Source organism: Mastigoproctus giganteus, chromosome 5 (assembly GCF_048544385.1).
Source record: "Mastigoproctus giganteus isolate SK-2022 chromosome 5, ASM4854438v1, whole genome shotgun sequence".
In the NCBI taxonomy this organism is placed as follows: Eukaryota; Metazoa; Arthropoda; class Arachnida; order Uropygi; family Thelyphonidae; genus Mastigoproctus; species Mastigoproctus giganteus.
In genome coordinates, this window is record NC_143579.1 from 14,541,579 (window position 1) to 14,567,260 (window position 25,682).

The following is a 25,682-nucleotide window of genomic DNA, read 5'->3' on the forward strand; positions in this document are numbered from 1 at the left end:
CTAGGTCTGAAGGCCACATCTAAAGGAAGATGCAGAACTTCTGGAGAAAGTGCAAAAAAAAAAAAAAAAAGGTGACTAAAATTGGTGAAGAGCACTTAGCATTAATATAAGAGGAACAGCTTAGATGATATGATCTGCAGAGTTTAGCAAGTAGACATCTTGGTGGAAGAGCAGGTGAAATGTGATTGAAGTGTATAATTCCCTGAGGAGATTAGTAAGATGAATGATGGAGGAATATTCTCACTCAAACAAGTGAGACAAGAACAAGAGCGCACAACTACAAAATCTTAGAAAAGAACAGTTGACTAAATCTCACAAGACAATCTCATGAAGCTAAACCTTACGAGGTTCACCTTCATGCAACTTGTGGAACAGCAGAATAAGTTACTCACAAGCGGCTGAGGCAGAGTTTGACAAAGTTCAAGGAAGAACTGGATAGGTGCTTTTTGACAATGGGAATAATATGAGAGGTTTTTTTTTCTTTTTTTGGGCAGTATCATTAGTTCACTTCCTTGCACATTATTCTATTTTTAATACTAATACTAAATACAGCACATCAGAATTTAAACTAGACTATTTTCAATTTTTTTTTCTGAAAATTCTGAACACTTTTTGGTAATAAAATGAATATTCAGAAAACTGCATAATTTTGATATTAAAATTTATACAAAAACATATGCCAAACATTGAAAATATCAATAAGAAACAGAGTAGTACATTATTATAATTTTTGTATTTTAAAAAATCAAAAAAAAATGTAAATAAAATAATTTTTTTTACATTTCAGATTCATATATACACCCTTTTAGAAGTTTGAATGAATACTTAAGTACACAAATTTAATATATCACTAATCTAAATAATACTTGCATTTATTTATTCATGCCAAATATCTCTGTATGAATGTGTGGTATACATAATACAGTGGAGACATTTCAGATTTAACCATTTCCTAAGATCCGTAATAATAACTTATATGATGGCTAAATTAGTTAACACAATAATATAATTTAATAATATAGATAATTAAATACATTTTAAAATTTTCTCTGAAACATAAGTTTATTTTCCTTTTTTTTTTTTTTTTTTTTTTTTGAAACAGGCCAAGAGCATCTGCAGTAGCTGAAAGACTTTGGAGTCCTTCTAACATCACTGACACAGACAGTGCAGCCTTCCGCCTTGACCAACAGCGATGCCGAATGCTCCGGTAATTTTGTTATGGAAATTAGTATGAGCTAATTACCATAATGCCATTTATTTAATATGTTATTTATTTAATATTAGTATAGATAAAAATGGAGGCCAAACTGAGGTAATAATAGTTTTCAAAAAAAAAATCCACTCTCTCTCTCTCTCTCTCTCACACACATACATGGCAAAAGGTAAGGAACAAACAAGAATGTAAATAATCAACCTTTTATAATATTACAACAAATATGAGAGAGAGAGAGAGAGAGAGAGAGAGAGAGAGAGAGAGAGAGAGAGATTCATTTTTAATGTAGCTTTAACAATGCACAAAGGCTGGACAAAGTTTGACCTTAAAATGCAAATGACCCATGATTGGCAAAAAAATGATGTGTCAATAACCCATGAAAACAAACTATGTGATCCTTCTCATTTTAGGTTTAAAGGCTTTTGTAGGACTTGTTATAATGATGGAATGGACAAGTGCTAAGAGGGATCCTCCCTCTCTCTCTCTCTCTCTCTCTCTCTCTCTCACATAGCATTTGTCCATTCCATTCTGTCATTACAATACTGAAAAACACTTCTATAATTAAACCTACAGAAACTTAAAAATATTTAGGAACATCATCATAATATGCAAAGAGGTTTTGTGAAACTGCCATGCCTCTTCCAGGGCATATCCAAAACCATTCATACACCTAACAATAAGCATCTTTGTGCAAGTCTATTCAGCATAATCCATTCTATTATTTTGCAAGAAAACTGTCCTAGATACTAAATATTAACCTGCTGGAACATAGGGATCATTCTGACTCTATTTGATAATGAAGATGCCTTGAACTTTTTAACAGAAGAAAATGGGGTAAAAACTTTTCCTGAGGGGGAACTGCAAATTGATGCTAGGTGAACAAAATGATTATAGAGGGCAACAAACAAAATTGGACTCAAAATTATCCTGCCCATATGTCTCTCAAAAGGTTAAGAGTTTATTTGCACTGGTGCATCTAAGGTAATAAAACAGTATATCGTATTTAGCAGCTGCACACATTCTGTGGTTGGTTTGCCTGTTAGTTGGATGAAAAACCACGCAACCCTCATCAAATAATGACTAACATGGCAATAGCTCATGAAAATTCCTCCTGTCTTGATGGGATTTCAACTGATGTCTTTTCTATTTGGTGCAATTGTAACCACTGTGCTAGCTATAGAGCATTTTGGGCAGAAGGCAATCAGAAGTTACACAGTGAATATGCAGTAGTGGTGTGGCATTCTATAGAATGGAATCACTATGGTTTTTACCAATGACAATGGGACAAATGTTATATGATATTATGAGCAATACCAAACCATGACAGCCAATTTTCTTGCTCCAAAATTAAATTAAAAACTATGAGAATTTGATGATCAAACCTAGTTCAAACAAGATGGGACAAATGCTCACACTAATCATGCATCAATCTCATGCCTGAAAGACTTGTTCCTATTTTGTGATTTCAAGACGTTCCATTACCAACTAGGCATTTAAGCCCAGATAAAGGTAAACTACAAGCCATTATCAATCCACTGCAGGATGAAAGCCTCCTCAGTAATTCATATTGAGGGAAATGGACCATAATCTGACATGCTGGTCCAGTGCAAGTTAGTAAATCGACCCTATTTAGCAGTCAGGGGCTTGAACCCCAGTCTATTCAAAGAGTGCATGCTACTGCACTCCTGCTCCTGACCACTTGGCTACAGACACCTTTTAAGCCCAGATATCTGGGCTTAAATAAATTTATCTGGGCCTAGATAAATGCCTGCCTTCTTTCCATGGAGTACTTTAAATAAATAGTCTATCAAATGAAACCAAAGGCAAGTCAAGATCTATATAAGCAAAAAGCAGTGTGTATGTGTGTTAACACATTCACAAAACTACTAAATATTAAGTAATCGCTTGAATGTGTAATTTTATACAACACACAAATATTTTCATTTTATATTAAACTACAATTCCTATATTAAATATTAATGCCAGATATTTCCCAATTAGTTGTTTGGAAGTAGTATTTTATTTATTTATTTTTTTTTTTAAGAACATCAGCTACTTTGATCACAGTGTGCTAGTTAGTATAGCGTGTTTGTTGCAAAGGACTTTTATTCAGCCAAACTATCATACAAATTTCAACCTCTCAACCCTGGAAACTTTATAGATTCTACAATATTTAATACATTCAACCACTTCACGCAAACTAGTAGATTAGAATTAGTGTTCAGATAAATGGGAATAAGAGCAGTTCTAAAGATAAGCTATGTTAGCATATTTATTTTACACATTTTCTATGTATGTTTTTATATTTATAAGGCTTGCTTTTTTTTTGTCTTTACAGGAGAGGAATACCAGCACAACCAATATTAAATGGATTTTGTGGAGATTATGAATGGGATATGGACTAAATGAAGCTAAACAAATTATGAATGCCAATCTATCATGTTTTCAATGAGAAAACAAAACAAATAAATAAAAAAATACAGATACACAATTAATGACAAAGGTAGTTCAATTAATTAATTTTAATTTAGTACTCAAATCTTTACTTTAAAACCTGTAACTGCTAATTTCCAATAGAAAGAGGCAAGTCTATTCTGAGAAAAACCAAATAAATTCAGTATTTGTGTCACTATTCTTCAAGGGCTGTCTCAATATAACAATACTAAGTTTTTAAAGAGCATAACTAAGACTGCTAATTAAATACAGGTTTTTTAAAACATTTTATTTCAAAATTAAGCTTACCACATTTTTTAAATTAGATTTACTTATAAATCAGAATGACTAACAGCTATTGTCTAAACGATGAAATGAGCAGACTTCTCACAACTTATTTTTCCCTGCTGTGTATTGTTTACAGTGAAGACAATATTTAATGCGTGAAAGACATCTTATGGAAGTAATTAAGAGAGGGAAGATGCTTATTCAGATAACTTTAATATTTTAGCTAACTGTTATTCTATATTGAAAATTAGATTTTTAATCTCCCATATCCCAGATTGGGGGGATACAAGGACCAATAGATTAACAGTAGCCACTGGCAGAGGTGAAAGTGATTCTTGCACTGCTTCCATTGGAATGAGCAGCAGCCTGGAAAATAAGATGCAGGATATTTCAGAGACTGCTGGGAATCATTGGGGTACAAGTAAACACATGGGTTGTGTTAGGGTAGCTAAGAAAAAGAACAGGTGCATGTATACTTGCATGTACACCAATGCTAGGAGTTTAGTAAATAAATTTGATGAATTTGAGGTATTGCTCAAAACATCAAAGGCAGATATTGTTGGGATATCAGAGACATGGTGTCACACAGATATAAGGAATGCAGAACTGGAATTTGGGGAGTACAGTGTCTACAGAAAGGATAGACAGGATAGGAAGGGAGCAGGGGTTATGCTATTAGTTAAGAAATACATAAAATCCAAGGAACTGAAGCCAGTCGACATCGCTGGACAGTGCAGTGTTGAGTCAGTTTGGTGTGACATAAGCATTGGGAGATCAAAATTGAGAGTAGGAGTGTGCTACAGGCCTAATGACTCTGATGAGTATAATAAGAAACTGTACGGGGAAATAGAGTGCGCCAGTAAATCAGAGAGTCTTATAATGGGGGATTTTAATTTCCCAGATATTGACTGGAATTTGGGGGCTGGTCACTCACACACTAGCAAGGCTTTTGTGGATTTATTGGATGATTGTTTTCTACATCAGCATGTTCGGGAGGCAACTAGAGGGAGTAATACTCTTGATTTGATTATCAGTAGCGATTCTTCATGCATTAAGAATCTGCAGGTAAATGAACCACTAGGTGGCAGTGATCACAGTGTGCTGAAGTGGGATTTACTCAGAGGTAACTACCATTAGGGGTGAAGGGAAGGGTTATTGCTTTCGTAAAGGCAACTACGATGGACTGAGACAGTATTTAAATTCTATACAGTGGGGCCAACTGATGATGTTACCAACAGCAAATTCAAAATGGGAAGCATTCAAAGAACTTATCTTGGAAGCTACTAGGCTTTACATACCAACTAAGAAATATTGTTCAAGGTTTAGGCCCAAGTGGATGACAGATGAACTAATGAGATATATGGCAGAGAAGAAAAATGCATGGGATACATACAAATTAACACGTGACACAGAAGCCTATGATAGATACTAGTTGATCTGTAACCAAGTTACAAAGGAGGTTAGGCAGGCGAAGGCAGATTATGAGAAATCTTTGGCAAGGGATGCAAAGAAAACAGCAAAGAGTTCTTTACTTATGTAAACTCTAGAAGGAAGGGGATGAATCAGATTGGTCCACTTGATATCGATCAGTCAACTGTTGATGATCCTGCTCAGATAGCTAACAAACTAAATTAATATTTTGCTTCGACATTCACACATGAGGAGTTATTCAGCGAGGGGAATGCCAGAGGTGTATTCAACTGTGGCAGTAAGCTAGAGAATCTTGTAATAACTGAGAGTAAAGTGGAGGAGAAATTATTGAAGATAAATACAAGAAAGGCACCTGGGGTGGATGGGATCTATCCAGTTATATTAAAGGAGGCAGCAAAGGAAGTAAGCAAACCCTTAGCCATAATTATGAGAGCTTCCTTGGACTCAGGAGAAGTACCCATGGACTGGAGATGTGCAAATGTGACCCCAATTCACAAAGGAGGATCAAAGGGCAACACAAGTAATTATAGACCTGTTAGTTTAACTTCTATTCCCAGAAAATTAATGGAGGCACTGTTTAAAGAAGCACTGCAGGATCATCTAGAGAAGACTTCAGTTATAGCTCGGACACAGCATGGTTTTGTTAAGGGGAAGTCTTGCCTGACCAATTTGATTGGATACTATGATGCAGTCACAAAAGAACTGGATGCAGGGAATAACTTTGATATTATATACTTGGATCTATGGAAAGGCAGAGGGGTGAAGTGGAAGTGGTTTTTTTTTTTTTTTTTTTTTGGCCGATGCTGCATAAGCTTGCTTTCTTGCATCAAATGCCTCTACTAATGCTAATGCTAAAGCCTTTTGATACTGTTGCACATGGAAGACTGCTGCACAAATTGGAGCAGTGTGTGGCATTGGAGGCAAATTGCTGCTATGGATAAAAGGGTGGTTGAGAGGGAGAAGACAGAGAGTGGTAATCAATGGACACTGCTCATTGTGGACTAATGTTATTAGTGGAGTCCCTCATGGTTCAGTATTGGGTCCATTATTGTTTTCTGTATTTATAAATGATATTGATGATGGTATATCAAGCTTAATGTCCAAGTTTACAGACGATACGAAGGTTGGCAGGGTTGTCAAGGACATTACTGACACTACGCTACTGCAACAGGATTTGGAAAGGTTGAGCAGATGGGCTGAGAGGTGGCAAATGAAGTTTAACATAGACAAATGTAAAGTACTACATATGGGAAACAGCAACCCCAGAGCAACGTATCAACTCTGTGGTACTACACTGGCAGTGATAGAGAATGAAAGGGACCTGGGGGTGGTTGTGCAGGCAGATATGAAGTTTCCTGAGCAGTGCAGACGGGCTGCAAGAGTAGCTCATTGTGTATTGTCGATGATATATAGGAATTTTTCTAGCAGGGATAAGAAGGTGATTATTCCCTTGTATAAGGCAATGGTCAGGCCACACCTAGAGTACTGTATACAGGTCTGGAGGCCTCATTTCAAGAAGGATGTAGAGATGCTGGAACGAGTACAGAGAAGGGCAAAAAGATTAGTGAATGGAACAAAGGGGTGCTCTTACGAAGAAAGGCTTAAGTTTTGCAAATTACAGTGCCTGGAGACTAGGCACCAGCGAGGTGATCTGATAGAGGTGTATAAAGCCTTGAATGGTTTGAGCATGCTCAATGCTGATGGGATTCTTCCTCTTGCTCAGAATAATCACCTGAGAGGGCATAAATTCAAATTGAGGAAAGACAGATGTAGGATAGACGTGAGGAAATTTGCCTTTAGCCAGCGGGTGGTTGGTTGGTGGAACCGACTTCCATCCCTTGTCGTGGAAGTTGATAGCCTAAATAAGTTTAAGGCTCAGCTGGACAGGTATTTTGAATGAACAGAGGGGTGAAGTGGAAGTGGTTTTTTTTTTTTTTTTTTGGCTGATGCTGCATAAGCTTGCTTTCTTGCATCAAATGCCTCTACTAATGCTAATATCAGTTCATTTACTACACTATAGATTGGTTATGTTTCTGGTGACTCCATAGCCAGGTGGGCAGGAACAGCAGTGCGTAGCACACGCTCCTGATTAGACTGGGGTTTGAGCCCGTGACCACCAAATACGGAGGATGCAGAAGGTGGGGAGTGACCACCGCATATCCCCAGCCTGGATAAAGGGTGAGGGTTGGCGTCAGGAAGGGCATCCGGCCGTAAAATTTGCATGCCAAAACAATAAAAACACTGACCTCATATGTATAATGGGAAAAAGGCGAGAAAAAAAAAAAAAAAGATTGGTTATGTGTCTGGATTCTGTTTTAGAATCTTATCAGACTCAAAATGAAAGCTAAAAGAAGCAAGAATCACTCACTGCTATAAAACAAAGCTAATGACTAAATGAATGTGTTCAAAATTAACTACAAATTCTTAATACTTTAATTATCCATAAGTAAATATCTCAAAAGACTCACATTATTCTACATTACTTATATTTCCCCAAATGATACCATATCTGTAGTATCCAAAACACTGCTATATATGAAAACAAAGTGCTCCCTGCCTCCATAAAACAAAATGTGCTACATAAAATAAAACAAAAGTGTGCAAAAACACACCAAAGAAAGGTCAAAAAGAATCTCATTCTAATTATGCATGTTATGAAAAATTCACATCGATGAGTGCTGGAGTGTATGTGAATAAAAGCACAAGAACATCAGTGAAGAAACAGTGGATGTGTTTGCTAAGCTTTTCATGAAGTAAATGGAATTCATAAAGAGGGCTGGAATAGGGTTATATAAAAAAAAAAGCCGATACAAAAAATTCTCCATAAATGTTTTCCCATGAGAAATCGCAAATCTCAATTATTACTGAAAGTCAATAATTGCACAAATGAAGAATATCACATTTTCCTCAGTGACTTCCCAGAGATAATGGAAAAAAATGTGTCCCAATATAACCACTGTACATCTACAGTGGTTAAACTGGATAGCTTAAACAGATTCAAGGCAGAACTAGACAACATTTGGAGCGAGTGGATGGGTGAAATGAAAAGGGTGTGTGTGTTGTTTTTTTGGCTGATGCTATATAAGCTTGCTTTCTTGCATCATGTGCCTTTGCTAATGCTAACTTCTGTATTGGATCATATAAAGAAAGATATCATTTCACAGACTGCCAAGAGGTGATGTGGTGAACTCTACAACTAAGGCAGAACTGCAACTCACACTTGGGCGAACTCCGTAAATAACATATTAGATCATTTATTGCAGTCTGGGAACCAGGGGTTAACCCAGGCTCAGAGTGACATAATGGCCAGCAATGAAAATTATAGCAATATGTCAATAGAACCACCCTTCACCATGGAAGAACTTCAAGCAGCACTCTTAAAAACCAAAAACAATAAGTGCCCTGGACTTGACTTAATTGAAATAGAAACCATTAAAAAGTTAGCAGAAATTTCTCCTGATACTCTACTGAACTTATTTAATCACCGCTTGGCTGAGGGTTTGTTCCCACAAGCATGGAAACTGGCTATAATTAGATTAATCTTAAAGAATCTGGGAAAAAATCCTACTGAACCTAAATCATACAGAACTATAGCTTTATTGCCTGTTCTAGGAAAAATAATGGAAAGCCTACTCCTCTATAGACTTAATTTATATTATACTGAAGCCAACCTAAATTTTGAACAGCAATTTGGTTTCAAGCAAGGATCCTCAACTGAGGATGCCATGCACTATATTCTAACAACAGTAAATAATAGTGATCAAAAGTACATGCTGGCAATATCTGTTGACTTCGCTGGTGCATTTGATACTCTCTGGTGGCCAAGTATCCTCAGAAGACTCCGCCAGACAAATGTACCGAAAAATCTATATCAATGTATAAACACGTATCTTGGTAACAGATGTGTAGTAGTTCGCACACAGTTCCAAGAAATAAAACGCCCAGTTACAAAAGGTTGCCCACAGGGTTCGGTACTAGGTCCATTCTTTTGGACCTGTGTGCTTGATGAATTCCTTACAAAAGATTTAGGCTCCACAGACAGGGTTGCCTTTGCTGATGACCTTGTCTTATTGGTAAAAGGTAACACCAGAAGGGTGGTAGAAGAAAGAGCAAATGTGGCGCTCAAACTGCAGGAATGAGCACTAACCAACATGCTCAAAATCTCGGCAGAAAAAACTAAGTGTATCCTACTGAAAGGAAACCTAAATATAAGACGACCACCAGTGACAAAAATAAGTAATATCTTATTTCACATGGTCCAAGAATTGAAATACTTAGGCATAATTCTAGACTCCAAATTAACTTTCTATCCACACTTCGGAAAACTGCTAGATTGGGGGGATACAAGGACTAATAGATTAACAGTAGCCACTGGCAGAGGTGAAAGTGATTCTTGCACTGCTTCTATTGGAATGAGCCGCAGCCTGGAAAATAAGATGCAGGATATTTCAGAGACTGCTGGGAATCATTGGGGTACAAGTAAACACATGGGTTGTGTTAGGGTAGCTAAGAAAAAGAACAGGTGCATGTATACTTGTGTGTACACCAATGCTAGGAGTTTAGTAAATAAATTTGATGAATTTGAGGTATTGCTCAAAACATCAAAGGCAGATATTGTGGGGATTTCAGAGACGTGGTGTCACACAGATATAAGAAATGCAGAACTGGAATTTGGGGAGTACAATGTCTACAGAAAGGATAGACAGGATAGGAAGGGAGGAGGGGTTATGCTATTAGTTAAAAAACACATAAAATCCAAGGAAGTGAAGCCAGTCGACATCGCTGGACAGTGCAGTGTCGAGTCAGTTTGGTGTGACATAAGCATTGGGAGATCAAAATTGAGAGTAGGAGTGTGCTATAGGCCTAATGACTCTGATGAGTATAATAAGAAACTGTTCGGAGAAATAGAGTGGGCCAGTAAATCAGAGAGTCTTATAATGGGGGATTTTAATTTCCCAGATATTGACTGGAATTTGGGGGCTGGTCACTCACACAGTAGCAAGGCTTTTGTGGATTTATTGGATGATTGTTTTCTACATCAGCATGTTCGGGAGGCAACTAGAGGGAGTAATACTCTTGATTTGATTATCAGTAGTGATTCTTCATGCATTAAGAATCTGCAGATAAATGAACCACTTGGTGGCAGTGATCACAGTGTGCTGAAGTGGGAGTTACTCAAAGAGGTAACTACCATTAGGGGTAAAGGGAAGGGGTATTGCTTTCGTAAAGGCGACTACAATGGACTGAGACAATATTTAAATTCTATACAGTGGGATCAACTGATGATATTGCCAACAGCAAGTTCAAAATGGGAAGCATTCAAACAACTTATCGTGGAAGCTACTAGGCTTTACATACCAACTAAGAAATATTGTTCAAGGTTTAGGCCTAAATGGTTGTCAGATGAACTAATGAGGCATATGGCAGAGAAGAAAAATGCATGGGATACATACAAATTAACACGTGACACGGACGCCTATGATAGATACAAGTTGATCTGTAACCAAGTTACAAAGGAGGTTAGGCAGGCGAAGGCAGATTACGAGAGATCCTTGGCAAGGGATGCGAAGAAAAACAGCAAAGAGTTCTTTACTTATGTAAACTCTAGAAGGAAGGGGATGAATCAGATTGGTCCACTTGAGATCGATGGGTCAACTGTTGATGACCCTGCTCGGGTAGCTAACAAACTAAATGAATATTTTGCATCGACATTCACACATGAGGAGTTATTCAGCGAGGGGAATGCCAGAGGTGTATTCAAATCTAGCAGTAAGCTAGAGAATCTTGTAATAACTGAGAGCAAAGTGGAGGAGAAATTGTTGAAGATAAACACAAGAAAGGCACCTGGGGTGGATGGGATCTATCCAGTTATATTAAAGGAGGCAGCAAAGGAGGTAAGCAAACCCTTAGCCATAATTATGAGAGCTTCCTTGGACTCAGGGGAGGTACCCATTGACTGGAGATGTGCAAATGTGACCCCAATTCACAAAGGGGGATCAAAGGCTGACACAAGTAATTATAGACCTGTGAGTTTAACTTCTGTTCCCGGAAAATTAATGGAGGCACTGGTGAAAGAAGCACTGCAGGATCATCTAGACAAGACTTCAGTTATAGCTAGGACACAGCATGGTTTTGTTAAGGGGAAGTCTTGCCTGACCAATTTGATTGGATACTATGATGCAGTCACAAAAGAACTGGATGCAGGGAATAACTTTGATATTATATACTTGGATCTTAGAAAGGCTTTTGATACTGTTGCACATGGAAGACTGCTGCACAAATTGGAGCAGTGTGGCATTGGAGGCAAGTTGCTGCTATGGATAAAGGGGTGGTTGAGGGGGAGAAGAGAGAGAGTGGTAATCAATGGACACTGCTCATCGTGGACTAATGTTATTAGTGGAGTCCCTCAGGGTTCAGTATTGGGGCCTTTATTGTTTTCTGTATTTATAAATGATATTGATGATGGTATATCAGGCTTAATGTCCAAGTTTGCAGACGATACGAAGGTTGGCAGGGTTGTCAAGGACACTACTGACACTATGCTGCTGCAACAGGATTTGGAAAGGTTGAGCAGATGGGCTTCGAGGTGGCAAATGAAGTTTAACATTGACAAATGTAAAGTACTACATATGGGAAACGGCAACCCCAGAGCAACGTATCAACTCTGTGGTACTACACTGACAGTGGTAGAGAATGAAAGGGACCTGGGGGTGGTGGTGCAGGCAGATATGAAGTTCTCTGAGCAGTGCAGACGAGCTGCAAGAGTAGCTCATGGTGTATTGTCAATGATATATAGGAATTTTTCTAGCAGGGATAAGGAGGTGATTATTCCCTTGTATAAGGCAATGGTCAGGCCACACCTAGAGTACTGTATACAGGCCTGGAGGCCTCATTTCAGGAAGGATGTAGAGCTGCTGGAACGAGTACAGAGAAGGGCAACTAGATTGGTGAATGGGACAAAGGGGTTCTCTTACGAAGAAAGGCTTAAGTTTTGCAAATTACAGTGTCTGGAAACTAGGCACCAGCGGGGTGATCTGATAGAGGTGTACAAAGCCTTGAATGGTTTGAGCATGCTCAATGCTGATGGGATTCTTCCTCTAGCTCAGAAAAATCACCTGAGAGGGCATAAATTCAAATTGAGGAAAGACAGATGTAGGATAGATGTGCGGAAATTTGCCTTTAGCCAGCGGGTGGTTGGTGGGTGGAACAGACTTCCATCCCTTGTCGTGGAAGTTGATAGTCTAAATAAGTTTAAGGCTCAGCTGGACAGGTATTTCGAACGAACAGAGGGGTGAAGTGGAAGTGGTTATTTTTATTTATTTATGTTACTTTTTTTTTTTTTCTTTTTTTTTTTTGGCTGATGCTGCATAAGCTTGCTTTCTTGCATCAAATGCCTCTACTAATGCTAATGCTAATGCTAATGCTAATACTTGTCATACTCGGCTAAAAAAAGTCCAAACTATGCCAGAATGATTGCCAGAATCAGCCGAGCCAAATTGGGGTCTCAAGTGCAGAACCCTGGTACTCATTTACAGAGCAGTGTTTTTACCTGTTATCTCCTATGGTGCTGGCATATGGTTCCATTGTACAGCCATAGTTAGAAACAGAGCAAAATTAAATGGCATTCAATTAAAGAACAGTCTTATTAACAATAACTAGAGCATGCTGTACAGTTAGTATCCCGGCCCTGCAAGTTTTGGCCGGTACCCTACCACTGCACCTTGAAATTGCGAAAAAAGGGCTATATTATAGACTAAAACAAGGAATCCCCATGGGTTTCCTAGGCATAATTCCAAACCTTGCCAATGACATCAAGGCAGCGAAACGACAAATTGCCACACAACTACATCAGATATGGCAAACTGAATGGGAGCAAGAGACCAAAGGTGCTACTACCAAAAGGTTTCTTCCTATGATTAGCCCAAAACCACCTAAGTGGTATGCTCCAGGACTTTATACCACATTTCTATTGACAGGTCATGGATCCCTTAAAGCTAAATTGCACTCTTTGGGACTGGCTGATGACCCCCACTGTACCTGTGGCGAAAGTGAGGATTGGGCACACGTTCTATATGACTGTGCAATCTATGAAAATCAACATAGACAGTTAATCACAGAAATTGCTATGATCATACTTCACCAAGTATGATCAAACCATTTTTGAAATCTGCCGAACGTTGCAGAGACAGGCTCTTCAACCAGTCCCTGTAGCAAATCAAGAGACCAAATATATAACCAGCCCATTTCCCTCCCCATGCCCAGTGAATGACAAAATCTCTACATGACTGAACATACCTGAATTGACTCAGAAATTACCGGGACTTTACCAGAGTTGATGCCCTGCCCCTGGAGACTCCTTTCCAGTGGACCATAGAGGTAGGAAAGTAACCAAATGTGACTGATGGGAATTAAGGCAGGCTGGTACTGCTCTCATCACAGCATACAACCAACCAAAACAGACTGAGTTCCCAAACATGACAACACTCACGGAAAGGACTTTAAAGAGACTGGTATATTTAAGATGATCTGTAATGGGGGGGGATGGGATAAGGAATTCTTCACATATATAAATGCCAAGAAGAGAAGGACAAACCAGATCTTTACTTAAGGGAAAAGGGATAGTATTAAATACATCAGCTGCCAATGCAGATGAACTCAACAATTATTTTGCATCGATATTTACAAATGAAAAACCTTTTGTGGCAATGGGAAATTGTGGGAGCGAAGTTGAAAAATTTGTAATTAATGATATTGAAATTTTGCAAGATTATTTAATGAAAAAACTTTCAAGCCTACAGGCCAGTAAGGCTCCTGGAGTTGATGGAATATACCAGGGGTGGGCATGCATGAGGTCAATGACAGCTGCATTCCAGTTTTTCATATATTATAAAGAGCCACACCATAGTTACATAGTTTAAATACACAAATTCAAATTTAATTTAATTTAATTAATATGATTACATATTATATTGGATCTCGCCACGATGTTCATCATAACCTCAAAAGTCATCAATCATACTGCATGATGGAAGAGATAGGGAAGGGTTGACCGGAACTTAGCTCTAGAGACTAAACATGGGTTCCACCACTTCAAGCCTCCAATAAGCAAAGTGGTGGTATTTCACCGGTTGATGTGAGTCATCTACCACCTAGTACTGCCTGGTAACATAGAGGGCGGCGTTCCTCCAATGTGGTGTGGGCACCACACCTCGACCCCTGCTTACGTTGGTTCACACCTGGGTGGTCACCCACCATGTACTTGTGCAAGGAGGTTATATCCAGAATTACTAACAGTCCCACCATCGTGAAGGTGCAAGCAGAGGATTTGGCTGTCACAGACCGTCCAGACTTTGCCGAAATTGGGTCCACTTGACTTGAGTGTCACCCGAATATCAGTTCCATCAGTGTTTTAGACTCCCAGGTAGCAAGTACAGCTTGTCTGGCATATCTAAGAGAATGTCTGTGAGAACCTCAAGGACCGAAGTTTACATATTCTACACAAGTCTTAAGTGCTATGTAAAGTATAAATATATAAGAAAATATAATTAAGAGAAAGAAAATACAAAATAATTATTTCAAAATTTTAATAATAAAAATAAAATATAATAAAAATGCATTAATAAAAAGTATAACATTTAACGAAGACCTTTGATCAAATCTTTTAAATTTGGCATTGTTGTTGTTATTTAGGAGCATTAGCAACTAAGGCCATATTGCTCCGGGGATATGCGGTGGTCATTCCCTGACCTTTCCGCATCCTCCGTATTTGGTGGTGACAGGCTCGAACCCCGGTCTAATCAAGAAGCGTGTACTACGCACTGCTGCTCCTGCCCACCTGGCTACGGAGGCGCCGACATTTGGCATAAAATTTGTTAAAGTCGTTCGCAGCAATTCAGTGAGATGATGATTGGTCAACTGTGAACGATATTTCGACTTCACGAACTTCATTGTGGAGTACAAAGATTCACAGCAATATGTTGTACCAAAAATTGAAATTAGACAGCAAGCAGTTTTCTTTAAATGTGGATATTTTGATTCTGGCACAAGTTTCCAAAATTCAATTATAGAAGTAGATTTGTGCTGCATTTGCAATGCCTGATCCTCTTTCATCTCTAATAACTCCAATTCCCCAGCCGCTTTTTCAACAAGTATTATTTCAGAAATTGGAAATCCATCTTCAATAATATCACAAATAAATGGGTTCACAAAATATGCAAATGTAGATTTCAAATCTTCAAACCTATGTTTGAAATCTGCTTGCAATTCTTCCAATTTTTCTTTGTATTCGTCAACTTTTCTTCTTTGATATTATATTTGCTTTTACTCGTGGAAAATGATTAAATATTTTGTTCTTAAGATCATACACAAAAAGCCGAAGTTTAGCTTCAAAACTAAATAGTTTGTGACAAATCAATAATAATTTTTCCCTTTCCTTGTAAAGCCAAATTAAGTGTTTGCAAATGTTCTATAATGTCTGTAAGGAACATTAAGTCAGAAAGCAAAGTTTCATTTTCTAATTCTGGTATTTTTTTTCTTTTTTTTTTTTTTGTAACTGTTATGATGGGATTTAGGAGTTCCACAAAACGGCCCAAAACATTGTAAGTTGACAGCCATCTTACAACACACCACAGGGATAAATCACTGGGCAAATTCATCTGTTTCGTCATTCACTCGCAACTCTTCTAAAAAGTTCTTAAATTGACAATGTTTTGGCATTTGTTCTAATTAAATTCACAATTTGCAAAACAATCTTCCACATTTCCGTATTTGAAGTACTTCGCTATGAGATGCTCGCGGTGAATTATGCAGTGAAGAGATAAGAAACGTGGAATTTTAGGATCGTTGTTTAAAAGACCAATGAGAGCTTGCTTTTTCCCTATTATTGCAGGTGCTCCGTCAGTCGCAACACTTACAAGTTTATCACGAGGCAATTCAAACCTGTACATTACTTCATCAAGCACATTTCTAACATCTATACTGCGAGTTGTTTCGACAAGAGCTACTAGGTCTAACATTTCTTTCTTCACATTTACGTCTGCAGATACATAGTGGACAAAAACAGCCAATTGTGGAACTTCCTGAATGTCTGTAGACTCATCGAGAGCTAAACTAAATGCTGTACAATTTTTCAGATCACACATCAAACTATTTAACATTTTTACTAACTGCACCAATACGACACTCAGCATGACATAGGAACCTGTGCGATCAATTTATGCAGTTTTGTATTATCTGGATCCAAAACTTTATTCCAAGTTTCTTTCAATAAATTCTCCTTCTCCATATGGATGCTTGGCACGAGCAATATTCCAAGCTGTCAAAAAACTAGCTTCGTTTGCCCTGTCATCTTCGCGACTAAAAGAAGACAAGAGTCCTTGTTGCTTATGAAGACCAGATTGCAAGGACTTAAGTTTCTCTGTTTGCAATTTTGAATTGAGTGGATATAGAGTTGAAAAGTGGGGATGACTTACTTCGTAATGTTGACGTAAATTACTTACTTTGTAGTTTTCAATTGTAACTTTACAAATAAGACATGACTTTCCATTATTGTCAATAAAAGCAAAATTTTCTACTTTCTTGTTCGTATTTTCTGAGGTCATGTTATCAAAAAATTTAAATAAATTTAATTCCAAAGTCTGAAATTGAAACTCTTATGGGAGGTTTGGTCACATTTTCTACCCACTCCCAGTGTAGTGTTGCACAAGTCTGCTGATGGTGACAGCAGTGTAAATGCGCGCGGATTTATTTATAATCAAAATAAAAATAGCAAAATATCTAGACATAAAAAAAAAAATAAACACAACATAAAATCCGTATAACAAAATATTAGTTACTTAGTTAATTTAACAAGATTCAGTGAAAAAAGTTCTGAAATAATAAAAAAAAAAAAAAAAACGGATTTAAATTTTCAATGGAAGCCGCACTTAATTCAACGAAGAGCCGCATTTGCCCACCGTGAATATACCCTATAATCTTAAGGGAGGCGCCAAGTGAGTGCATTGAACCATTGAGGCTAATTATGTGCGCATCACTAGACTCTGGGGAGATTCCCTTGGATTGGAAAAGTGCCAATGTATCTCCCATACATAAGGATGGCTCTAAGAGTGAAGTGGGAAATTATCGACCTGTCAGTCTTTCTTCAATGGTAGGGAAAATCATGGAGGCAATGATCAAGGGTGGAATTCAGGATCATTTGTCTGGAACTGAAATTCTCAAGGATACTCAGCATGGTTTTGTCAAGGGAAAAATCATTTTTAAGAAATCTGGTTCACTATTTTGAAAGGGTCACTCACGAGCTGAATTTTGGAAATAATTTCAACATTGTTTATTTAGATTTCAGCAAAGCTTTTGACTCAGTCTCACATGAGCGGTTGCTTTATAAGCTGGAATGGGTTGGAATCACTGGTAAAATCCTTAGATGGATAGCAGGATGGCTTCAGGGCAGGAGGCAGAGGGTTGTGATAAATGGCTATTCCTCAGATTGGGTTGATGTAAAAAGTGGGGTTCCCCAAGGATCAGTATTAGGACCACTGTTGTTTTTAATTTTCATAAACTATGTCAATGAAGGGATAGAGGGCATGATGTCGAAATTTACAGATGATGTTAAAATTGGTAGAGTAGTTAATGATCACTGTCAAGCTGAGCTTCTTCAGAGAGACTTAGACTTCGGGAATGGTCAGAAAAAAATGGCAGCTATGCTTTAATCCAACAAAGTGTAAGGTATTACACCTGGGAAACAGTAATCCCAAAAAAACTTATTCACTTGGTGGAGTTCAACTAAACCTAGTACTGGAGGAAAGGGACTTGGGTGTTACGATACGGTCAGACATGAAATTCTCTGAGCATTATAAACAGGTTGCAAGGAAGGCCCATGGTGTCCTATCGATGATCTATCGAACTTTTGCAAGTAGAGATAGGGACGTGATAATCCCATTATATAAGACTTTTGTTAGACCACACTTGGAATACTGTGTTCAAGTATGGAGACCGCACCTAAAGAAAGACAGAGCTTCTTGAAAGGGTGCAAAGACGGGTAACTCTCCTGGTGAGATCGGCAAAAGGGCGTCCTTATGAAGAAAGACTTCGAATATGTGGGTTGCAGTTTGGAAACTAGACACCTTAGAGGAGATTTCATTGAGGTGTTTAAGGCTCTGAGAGGCATCAGTAAAATGAATGAGGATGAAATTTTCAAGATTATAAATGATGCTAGAACTAGGGGACATAAATTCAAGTTATGGGAGGAAATGTTTAGATTGGACTGCAGGAAGTTTTATTTTAGCCAGAGAGTTGTAAATTACTGGAATAGATTGCCTACATGGGTGGTACAGGCTTGACAGTTTGGGGAAAGTCAAAGGTCATCTGGATAGTACCTTCGGGTGAGGGAAGCACATAGGATGATAGGTTTAATTTCCTTTTCTTATTATTTCTTATTATTTATTTATTTTATATATCATTTTTATTCGGGATTTTTTTTTTTTTTTTTCTTGGCTGGTGCAGCATAAGCCATAGGCTTTCTTGCACCGTGCGGCCATTACTAATACTAGACATGCAGCCAGAGTTACCTGTCAGCTGGAAAAAACTAGTAAGCTGCAGGTTTCTGAAGTATGAATGAGGATTGAATGAATGAGAATTGGAGTGAACATAAAGGCGAGAATATGAAAGGAAATGCTAGGAACAGTGAGTGAATGATAATTTATGCCTCTGGATGTGTGAAGGATGAATGTGTTAAAAGAGTAAATGTGGAAATTGAGTAAAATTAGCGAATGACTATGGAGTCTGAGTGAATGTAAGGGCGTAAAAGTGTGCCTGGATGAGTGAATGAATGCCAGAAATAGTGTGTTGAATGTATAAATGTCGAAAGCAGAATGTAAAAGTATGACAGGAAGTTTGTTTAAAAAAAGAAAAAAAAAAAGGAAATACTTAACATTAGTACAATTGTTATATAAATGTGTGTGTGTGTGTGTGTGTGTGTGTGTGTGTGTGTGTGTTTATTATTATTATTTGTATGTTATTTAAATTGTGTGAGCTTTATTTAAATTGTTGCTTTTTCTTTAAAGCAATGCTTAAACAAGCATTAAATTATTTTAAAAGAAATAATTGGATGGGTGAAATTTACAGCTTTGTGTCAGTTTTGCTTGTTTAATAAGTCACCCCTCCCTTGTCTGAATGAAAAAAAAAAAAAAATTATATATATATATATAAAGTTGTAAAATGTAGAAAATATAAAATGTTGCCTAAAAATGTACAAAAAAAAAATAAATTGTGTGAGCGAATAATATAAATTGCATGTTCTGTTCCAGCCCCTTCAACCAGTGGATGGATGGCCATGGGAACCTTATGCACCACAGTCATCCATGCTGTTGGCTGTTCCTAGCCGGCATGCTGTCCCAGGTGGGATACAACTACCAGCACAGCTCAGCTGCTGTCATTAGGCATTCCTAGCTGTTTGACACTAAACACACTCTACACTCTTTGTAGACTTCAATTCATGAACTGAACCAGAGCTAAGCTTCTATACTCAAATATGATTTGAGTTAAGATTCAATTTAATTAAATTTAATGCATATACTCTTTCTGCAAAATTTAATTATATTTAATATCAATTTTGCAGAAATTAATATTAGATATGAGCATCAGACTTTATGCTGATGTAAAGGCAGTGTGTTTTCTAATAAAAAAAAAAAAAAAAAAAACCAACATTAATTTGTTTAAAAAAACTTTATGGTTGACTCAGAATAAAACACCATTATTCTATAACAGCGTTTCCCAAACCAGTTCCAGGGAGTTTGCGAAATGGTGGTTGACCACGTATATATACATATAAAACATGTGCATATGTTATACATAGGGGTCCGCAAAGTATTTTTGATTTTTGAAGGGGTCCGTGAACTTTTGATTTATGAAAGGGTCTGTAGATCTCAGTAGTTTTGGAACTGATCTATAACATTATGGAGTAATTATCATGCCATAGATCGGCTTCATTAATCCTGGTAAACTAAGAAGCAAACCAGAATAAACACAGATCTCAAAAATGGGACTTTTTTTTTTTTAAGAAATTATCAATTATTTTTTTTTTATTTAATCACTATAATACAAAATGTACAGAATATGTACAATTACAAAATATGTTAGAACAACTGCCTGTTTACATATTTTTGTTGGCAAATAAAAGAACAAAAAATCACATTTACTGGTACAAAAATCCTAATCCTCTCAATCATGACTGTAGCAGCAAGGTGTAAACAATTCAAATGCATGGTGCCTGCAAATTTCTGACTGAATACTAGTTGTCCACAGGGACATCTTTGAACAGATGACAGATATAAAATAAGTCTCTGAGGTAAGTCTTCTGCTGTATATTGTATCCTAAAAATATATCACTGTTACTGATAAAACAGTTTTACATATTTTAATATATAATTATATATATATATATATAAAATATATTTATATTTATATAAAAAAACAAAAAAGTGCATGCATGCACACACACAACTTTTTAAAGTAGACTACTTTTATAGCCAAATTAATGGCTAACTTAGTAACTGCTCTGACAGATCCCTCTGAAAAACATCTACTTGAAAAACATCTGCTAATCACCAGAGATTAGCAGCTGTAACTAATTATACATGCAGACTTGCTTTGGTCATTCTCGAAGTACTACACTGTTTTCTTGGAATTATATGGGAATGGTCTGACAGACCCTGCACCACTCTTGTTATAATTTTTGTTTTGAGCTTTGTGTAAATAAGTATCATTCTTCTTGTCAGAAAGTTAGCTACTGTTCATTTTATATTTGAATTATTATCTGAAATTGATTTGTTTATTATTATTATTTATTAATTTTACAAAACATATTACAGAAGATATCTCTAATCACAGGTATTAGTACATGGAGAATAATAAGAAAGAATAAAGTAAATACAGTAACGGAAAATATTAGGTATAAAACATAAGTAACAATAGTTAGACACACATATATGTTGAATAGAATAATAAGAAAGTGGAAATAAGAAGGTAGAAAAATGAGGAAGTAGTCCAGTGCAGTCAAAGGCAACAAATGCTAAACCTAAGTAGAGCATGGACAATAAAGCAATAGAAAAAAAATAATAATTACGTTAAAGAAAGTGAGAGAGACAAAAAAAAAAAGAGAGATAGTGAGGGGGACAGAGTAGGCGCCTCCGTAGCCAGGTGGGAAGGAGCAGCAGTGCGTAGCACACGCTTCTTGATTAGACCGGGGTTCGAGCCCGTCACCACCAAATACGGAGGATGCGGAAAGGTCAGGGAATGACCACCGCATATCCCGGAGCAATATGGCCTTAGTTGCTAATGCTCCTAAAAAAAAAATCTCCAGTCCAGTCCAGTCCAGGGGACAGAGTGAAGATAACTAATAAAATATGCATAATAAGAATATATAATTAAAAAATTGATAAAATAAGGATACTTTCACACAACTTACAAAACTGGCTTCTCATCAGGTGCCAAAGGCCAGGGCTGCAAGCCAAATAGCAACACTTGTCTTAATTTCTGATGTAAACCACAAGCCAAAAAGCATAAACATAAATAAATATGAGAATAAAATTTTAGTTACCAAAATAAATGAAAATGAAATTTAGTTAAAATAAAAATTACAAGAGTTAAAGGAGGAGATTTTATAAAATATGGCTTGTGAATTTTATAGTTGACAGTATGAAGACAAGAAATTAAAACTAGAACTGATAACTGAAATTTCTAGAGACATAACAAAGTAGCCTAATACTAGTAAAGGTAAAGAGATTTGAAAACAGTTAAAAGCAAGTAGCCGTAAGAGAGAGCAAGAGACTTGAAATAACACTTAGGCAAAGTTACAAGCAACAGCTTGCAATAAAAACGAAATAACAAGAAATGTAAATATAAAACTAAACAGTGTCAACTGGAAATAAATTTTCAACCAGAATCTAGAAATTTCGAAGAGTAAAAAATATGTTATGTGAACATAAAAATGGAAAAAAATAATTGAAATTTTGAGTAACATATCGCATATTTAGTCTAGTGACAAATAAAGTAATCTAATCATATGTGAAAATATACGATATGGATAATAAACTTACACTGCAGATACAGTGGATTCCAGTTATTTGGGCCACCGGTTAATCGGGGCAGCCGTTTATTTGGGGAAAATCTTAAAAAACAGAACCCAACCGAGAAAATAGCCAGGGTTTACTTCACTTAATTGGGACAGCATGCCGTTTAATCGGGGCAGGAGACTGCAACACCCTACAATTACCTCGGACGGTACCACGCGGTTCGGTCAAAGTTCTGGAGGTCACAATCATAAAACAATTAGCAGTCACCTGTTTATTGGGCTTTTCTGTTAGTGAAATCTATCATAAACGGACAGTAAACTCTATCTTACTGAATTTGCGATAATACCAACAGTTGGAATTCTGTAGGTTATTATGGTGAAATGTGTTTACACTTCCATGAAATCTTCAATCATATAAAAAAATTAATTTTCAGATCTTCTGTTCATTCCTATTTTTAAAACTCGTTATGCTTATCTTTTTACTGTTTTAAATTTTAACCCCCACCCACAAATGTCAGTGAACAGAAATGTCAACTAGTTAGTATGTACATATTAATTATTCCGATTATCACGTATATTCTTTCGATTTTCACGTATCATTTAATTTTTTAATTGGTAATAAAGGGTAAATTTGTGCTTAATATATCTTTGTTTTTATAGCCTATGGATAATATTCCTCCTATTTTCGCTAATTAGAATCGCTGTTTAATAGAATTAAAATTCAATTCACAAATGTGATCGCAATGACCAGGGCTTATACTGCACACCATATAGTGAACGGTACTTTACTATGGTGAGTTCGTTGTAACATGATCTGATTGTACAGTGAATCAATTGTAAAGGGGGGGGGGTAACATTGTATTTTTAACTATTTAGAAACTTCGGATAATTGGGGCAGCCGCTTAATCGGGCCAAAATGCACTAGTCCCGATGTGTCCCAAATAACTGGAATGGACTGTATATGTAAAGGGGGGAAAAAAAATCAAAATAAACTGACTGCAATTAAACAAATACAAAACACAAACCAAAACTAAATATGGCAAGCAAATGAAATCTAAATATAAGGTTAATTGACAGTGGCACCTAATGATAAAAATTTTCAATAGTAGAATCTGGAAATTCTATATTATATATAGTGCCATCTGGCAGTTTGAAAAAGATAAGCACAACATAAAAAAAAAAAATTATGTTCACATAACGTGTTCTTTACTCTTTGAAATTTCTAGATTCTGGTTGAAAATTTATTTCCAGGTGCTGCTGTTACTTGCTTTTAACTTAAGGCTTATTTGGGCGAATTTGGTCTTAATTTGGTTGTCTCTTACGGCTACTTTTAACTATGTTTTCAAATCTTTACCTTTACTAGCATTAGGCTAACATGTTATAAGTCTAGAAATTTCAGGTTATCAGTTCCAGTTTTAATTTCTCGTCTTCATAGTGTCAACTGAAAAGTTCACAAGCCATTTTCTATAAAACCCCTCCTTTAATTCTTGTAATTTTTATTTTAACTAAATTTTATTTTCATTTATTTTGGTAACTAAAATTTTATTCTCAGGTCTTGTCTGACCAATTTGATTGGACACTATGATATGGTCACAAAGGAACTGAATGTCAAAAATAATTTCGATACCATATTCTTGGATTTCAGGAAAGCTTTTGATACTGTTGCGCGTGGAAGACTGCTGTACAAATTGGAGAAGTATAGCATTAAGGGCAAGTTGCTACAGTGGATAAAGGGATGGTTGAGTGGGAGACGACAGAGTGGTAATCAATGGACACTGCTCTTTGGGGACAAATGTTATTGGTGGAGTTCCCCAGGGTTCAGTGCTGGGCCCATTGCTTTGTGTGTTCATCAATGATATAGACAAAGGCATATCAGGATTAATGTCCAAGTTTGCAGATGATAATAAAGGTCGGCAGGGTTCTCAACAACAGTAAAGACAGTATGCTACTCCAACTGGATCTAGATAAGTTGGGCAAATGGGCTGAGAAGTGGCAACTGAAGTTTAACATTGACAAATGCAAAGTACTGCATATGGGTAGCAATAACCCAAGAGAAATGTAACAACTGTGTTGTACTACACTCAGGGAAGTGGAAAGTGAAAAAAAAAGACCTTGGGGTAATTGTGCAGTCAAACATGGTTCGCTGAGCAGTGCAGATGGGCTGCCAGGGCAGGCCATGGAGTCTTGTCAATGATATAAGGAATTTTGCTAGCAGGGATAGGGAGGTGATTATCCTGTTGTACAAGGCAATGGTCAGGTCAGGCCACACCTAAAGTACTGTGTACAGATCTGGAGGCCTCATTTTAGGAAGGATGAGGAGTTGCTAGAATGAGTACAAAGGGCAACAAGATTGGTGAGGAACAAAGGGGTGCCCTTACCAAGAAAGGCTTAAGATCTGCAAATTGCACCACCTGGAGAGTAGGCACCTTCAAGGTGATCGAATTGAGGTGTATAAGGCCTTAAATGGGTTGAGCAAGCTGAATGCTGATGGGATTCTTCCTCTTGCTCAGATTAAGAGCCCGAGGGGTCATAGATTGAAATTGAGGAAAGACAGTTGTAGAATAGATGTGGGGAAATTTGCCTTTAGCCAGAGGTTAGTTGATTGGTGGAACAGACTTCCATCTTTTGTTGTGGAAGTTCTATAACCCAATATTCTACAACTAATTTATCTCTCTAAAAGGTCATTTTTATTATGGAAATTCTATTAGCCTAATTAAATTTAAGGCTGAGCTGGACAAGCATTTGGAACGAATAGAGGAGTAAAATGGGAGGGTTTTTTTTTTTTTTTTGGCTGATGCTGCATAAGCTTGCTTTCTTGCATCATGTGCCTCTACTAATGCTAATAATGTCAAAGAGCAGGCTGGGTCTGGTAATAGTACTTAGTAACACCACACTTGATAATGCTGATATAAAAAATGTGAGTTTCATTGTTAACTGCAATTAATATTCAAATATTAAATGCAATTCAAACTCTGTACTGGCTGCAATAACAATGAAAACGTACACTCCTCTCACCACTGGGTGGCTGCCTCAGAGTATAAAAAGAGTAGCAGCAAAATAGGATGTTTTTAACACCACAACCAAAGAGCTTTAAAATGCCCACAAATAATATTTTTCATTAACATTTTTTCTAGTTCAATATACAGTGGACCACTGTTTTATGATATTAATCTCTTCCAGCGACACTATCGTATCGTGAAAATATAATGTGAAGCCAAAAACACATTGTTTTTTGGTAATTCATTCCAATAA

General features: G+C 37.0%; 2 protein-coding genes across 2 annotated transcripts in view; one reads left to right on the forward strand and one right to left on the reverse strand.

Moving 5' to 3' along the window:
* The window catches only part of LOC150085189 (beta-hexosaminidase subunit beta-like), a 69,275-nt gene extending 65,612 nt beyond the window's left edge, over nt 1-3,663 (forward strand). The window contains exons 12-13 of the mRNA XM_090373075.1: nt 1,103-1,207; nt 3,552-3,663. Of these exons, the coding sequence (XP_090229201.1) occupies nt 1,103-1,207; nt 3,552-3,618 (172 nt within the window). The 3' untranslated portion in view covers nt 3,619-3,663. The remainder of the gene's footprint in view (nt 1-1,102; nt 1,208-3,551) is intronic.
* A 16,830-nt stretch (nt 3,664-20,493) lies between these two features.
* The window catches only part of LOC150085190 (leucine-rich repeat protein 1-like), a 33,784-nt gene continuing 28,595 nt past the window's right edge, over nt 20,494-25,682 (reverse strand). The window contains exon 7 of the mRNA XM_090373860.1: nt 20,494-20,731. Within this exon, the coding sequence (XP_090229986.1) occupies nt 20,494-20,731 (238 nt within the window). The remainder of the gene's footprint in view (nt 20,732-25,682) is intronic.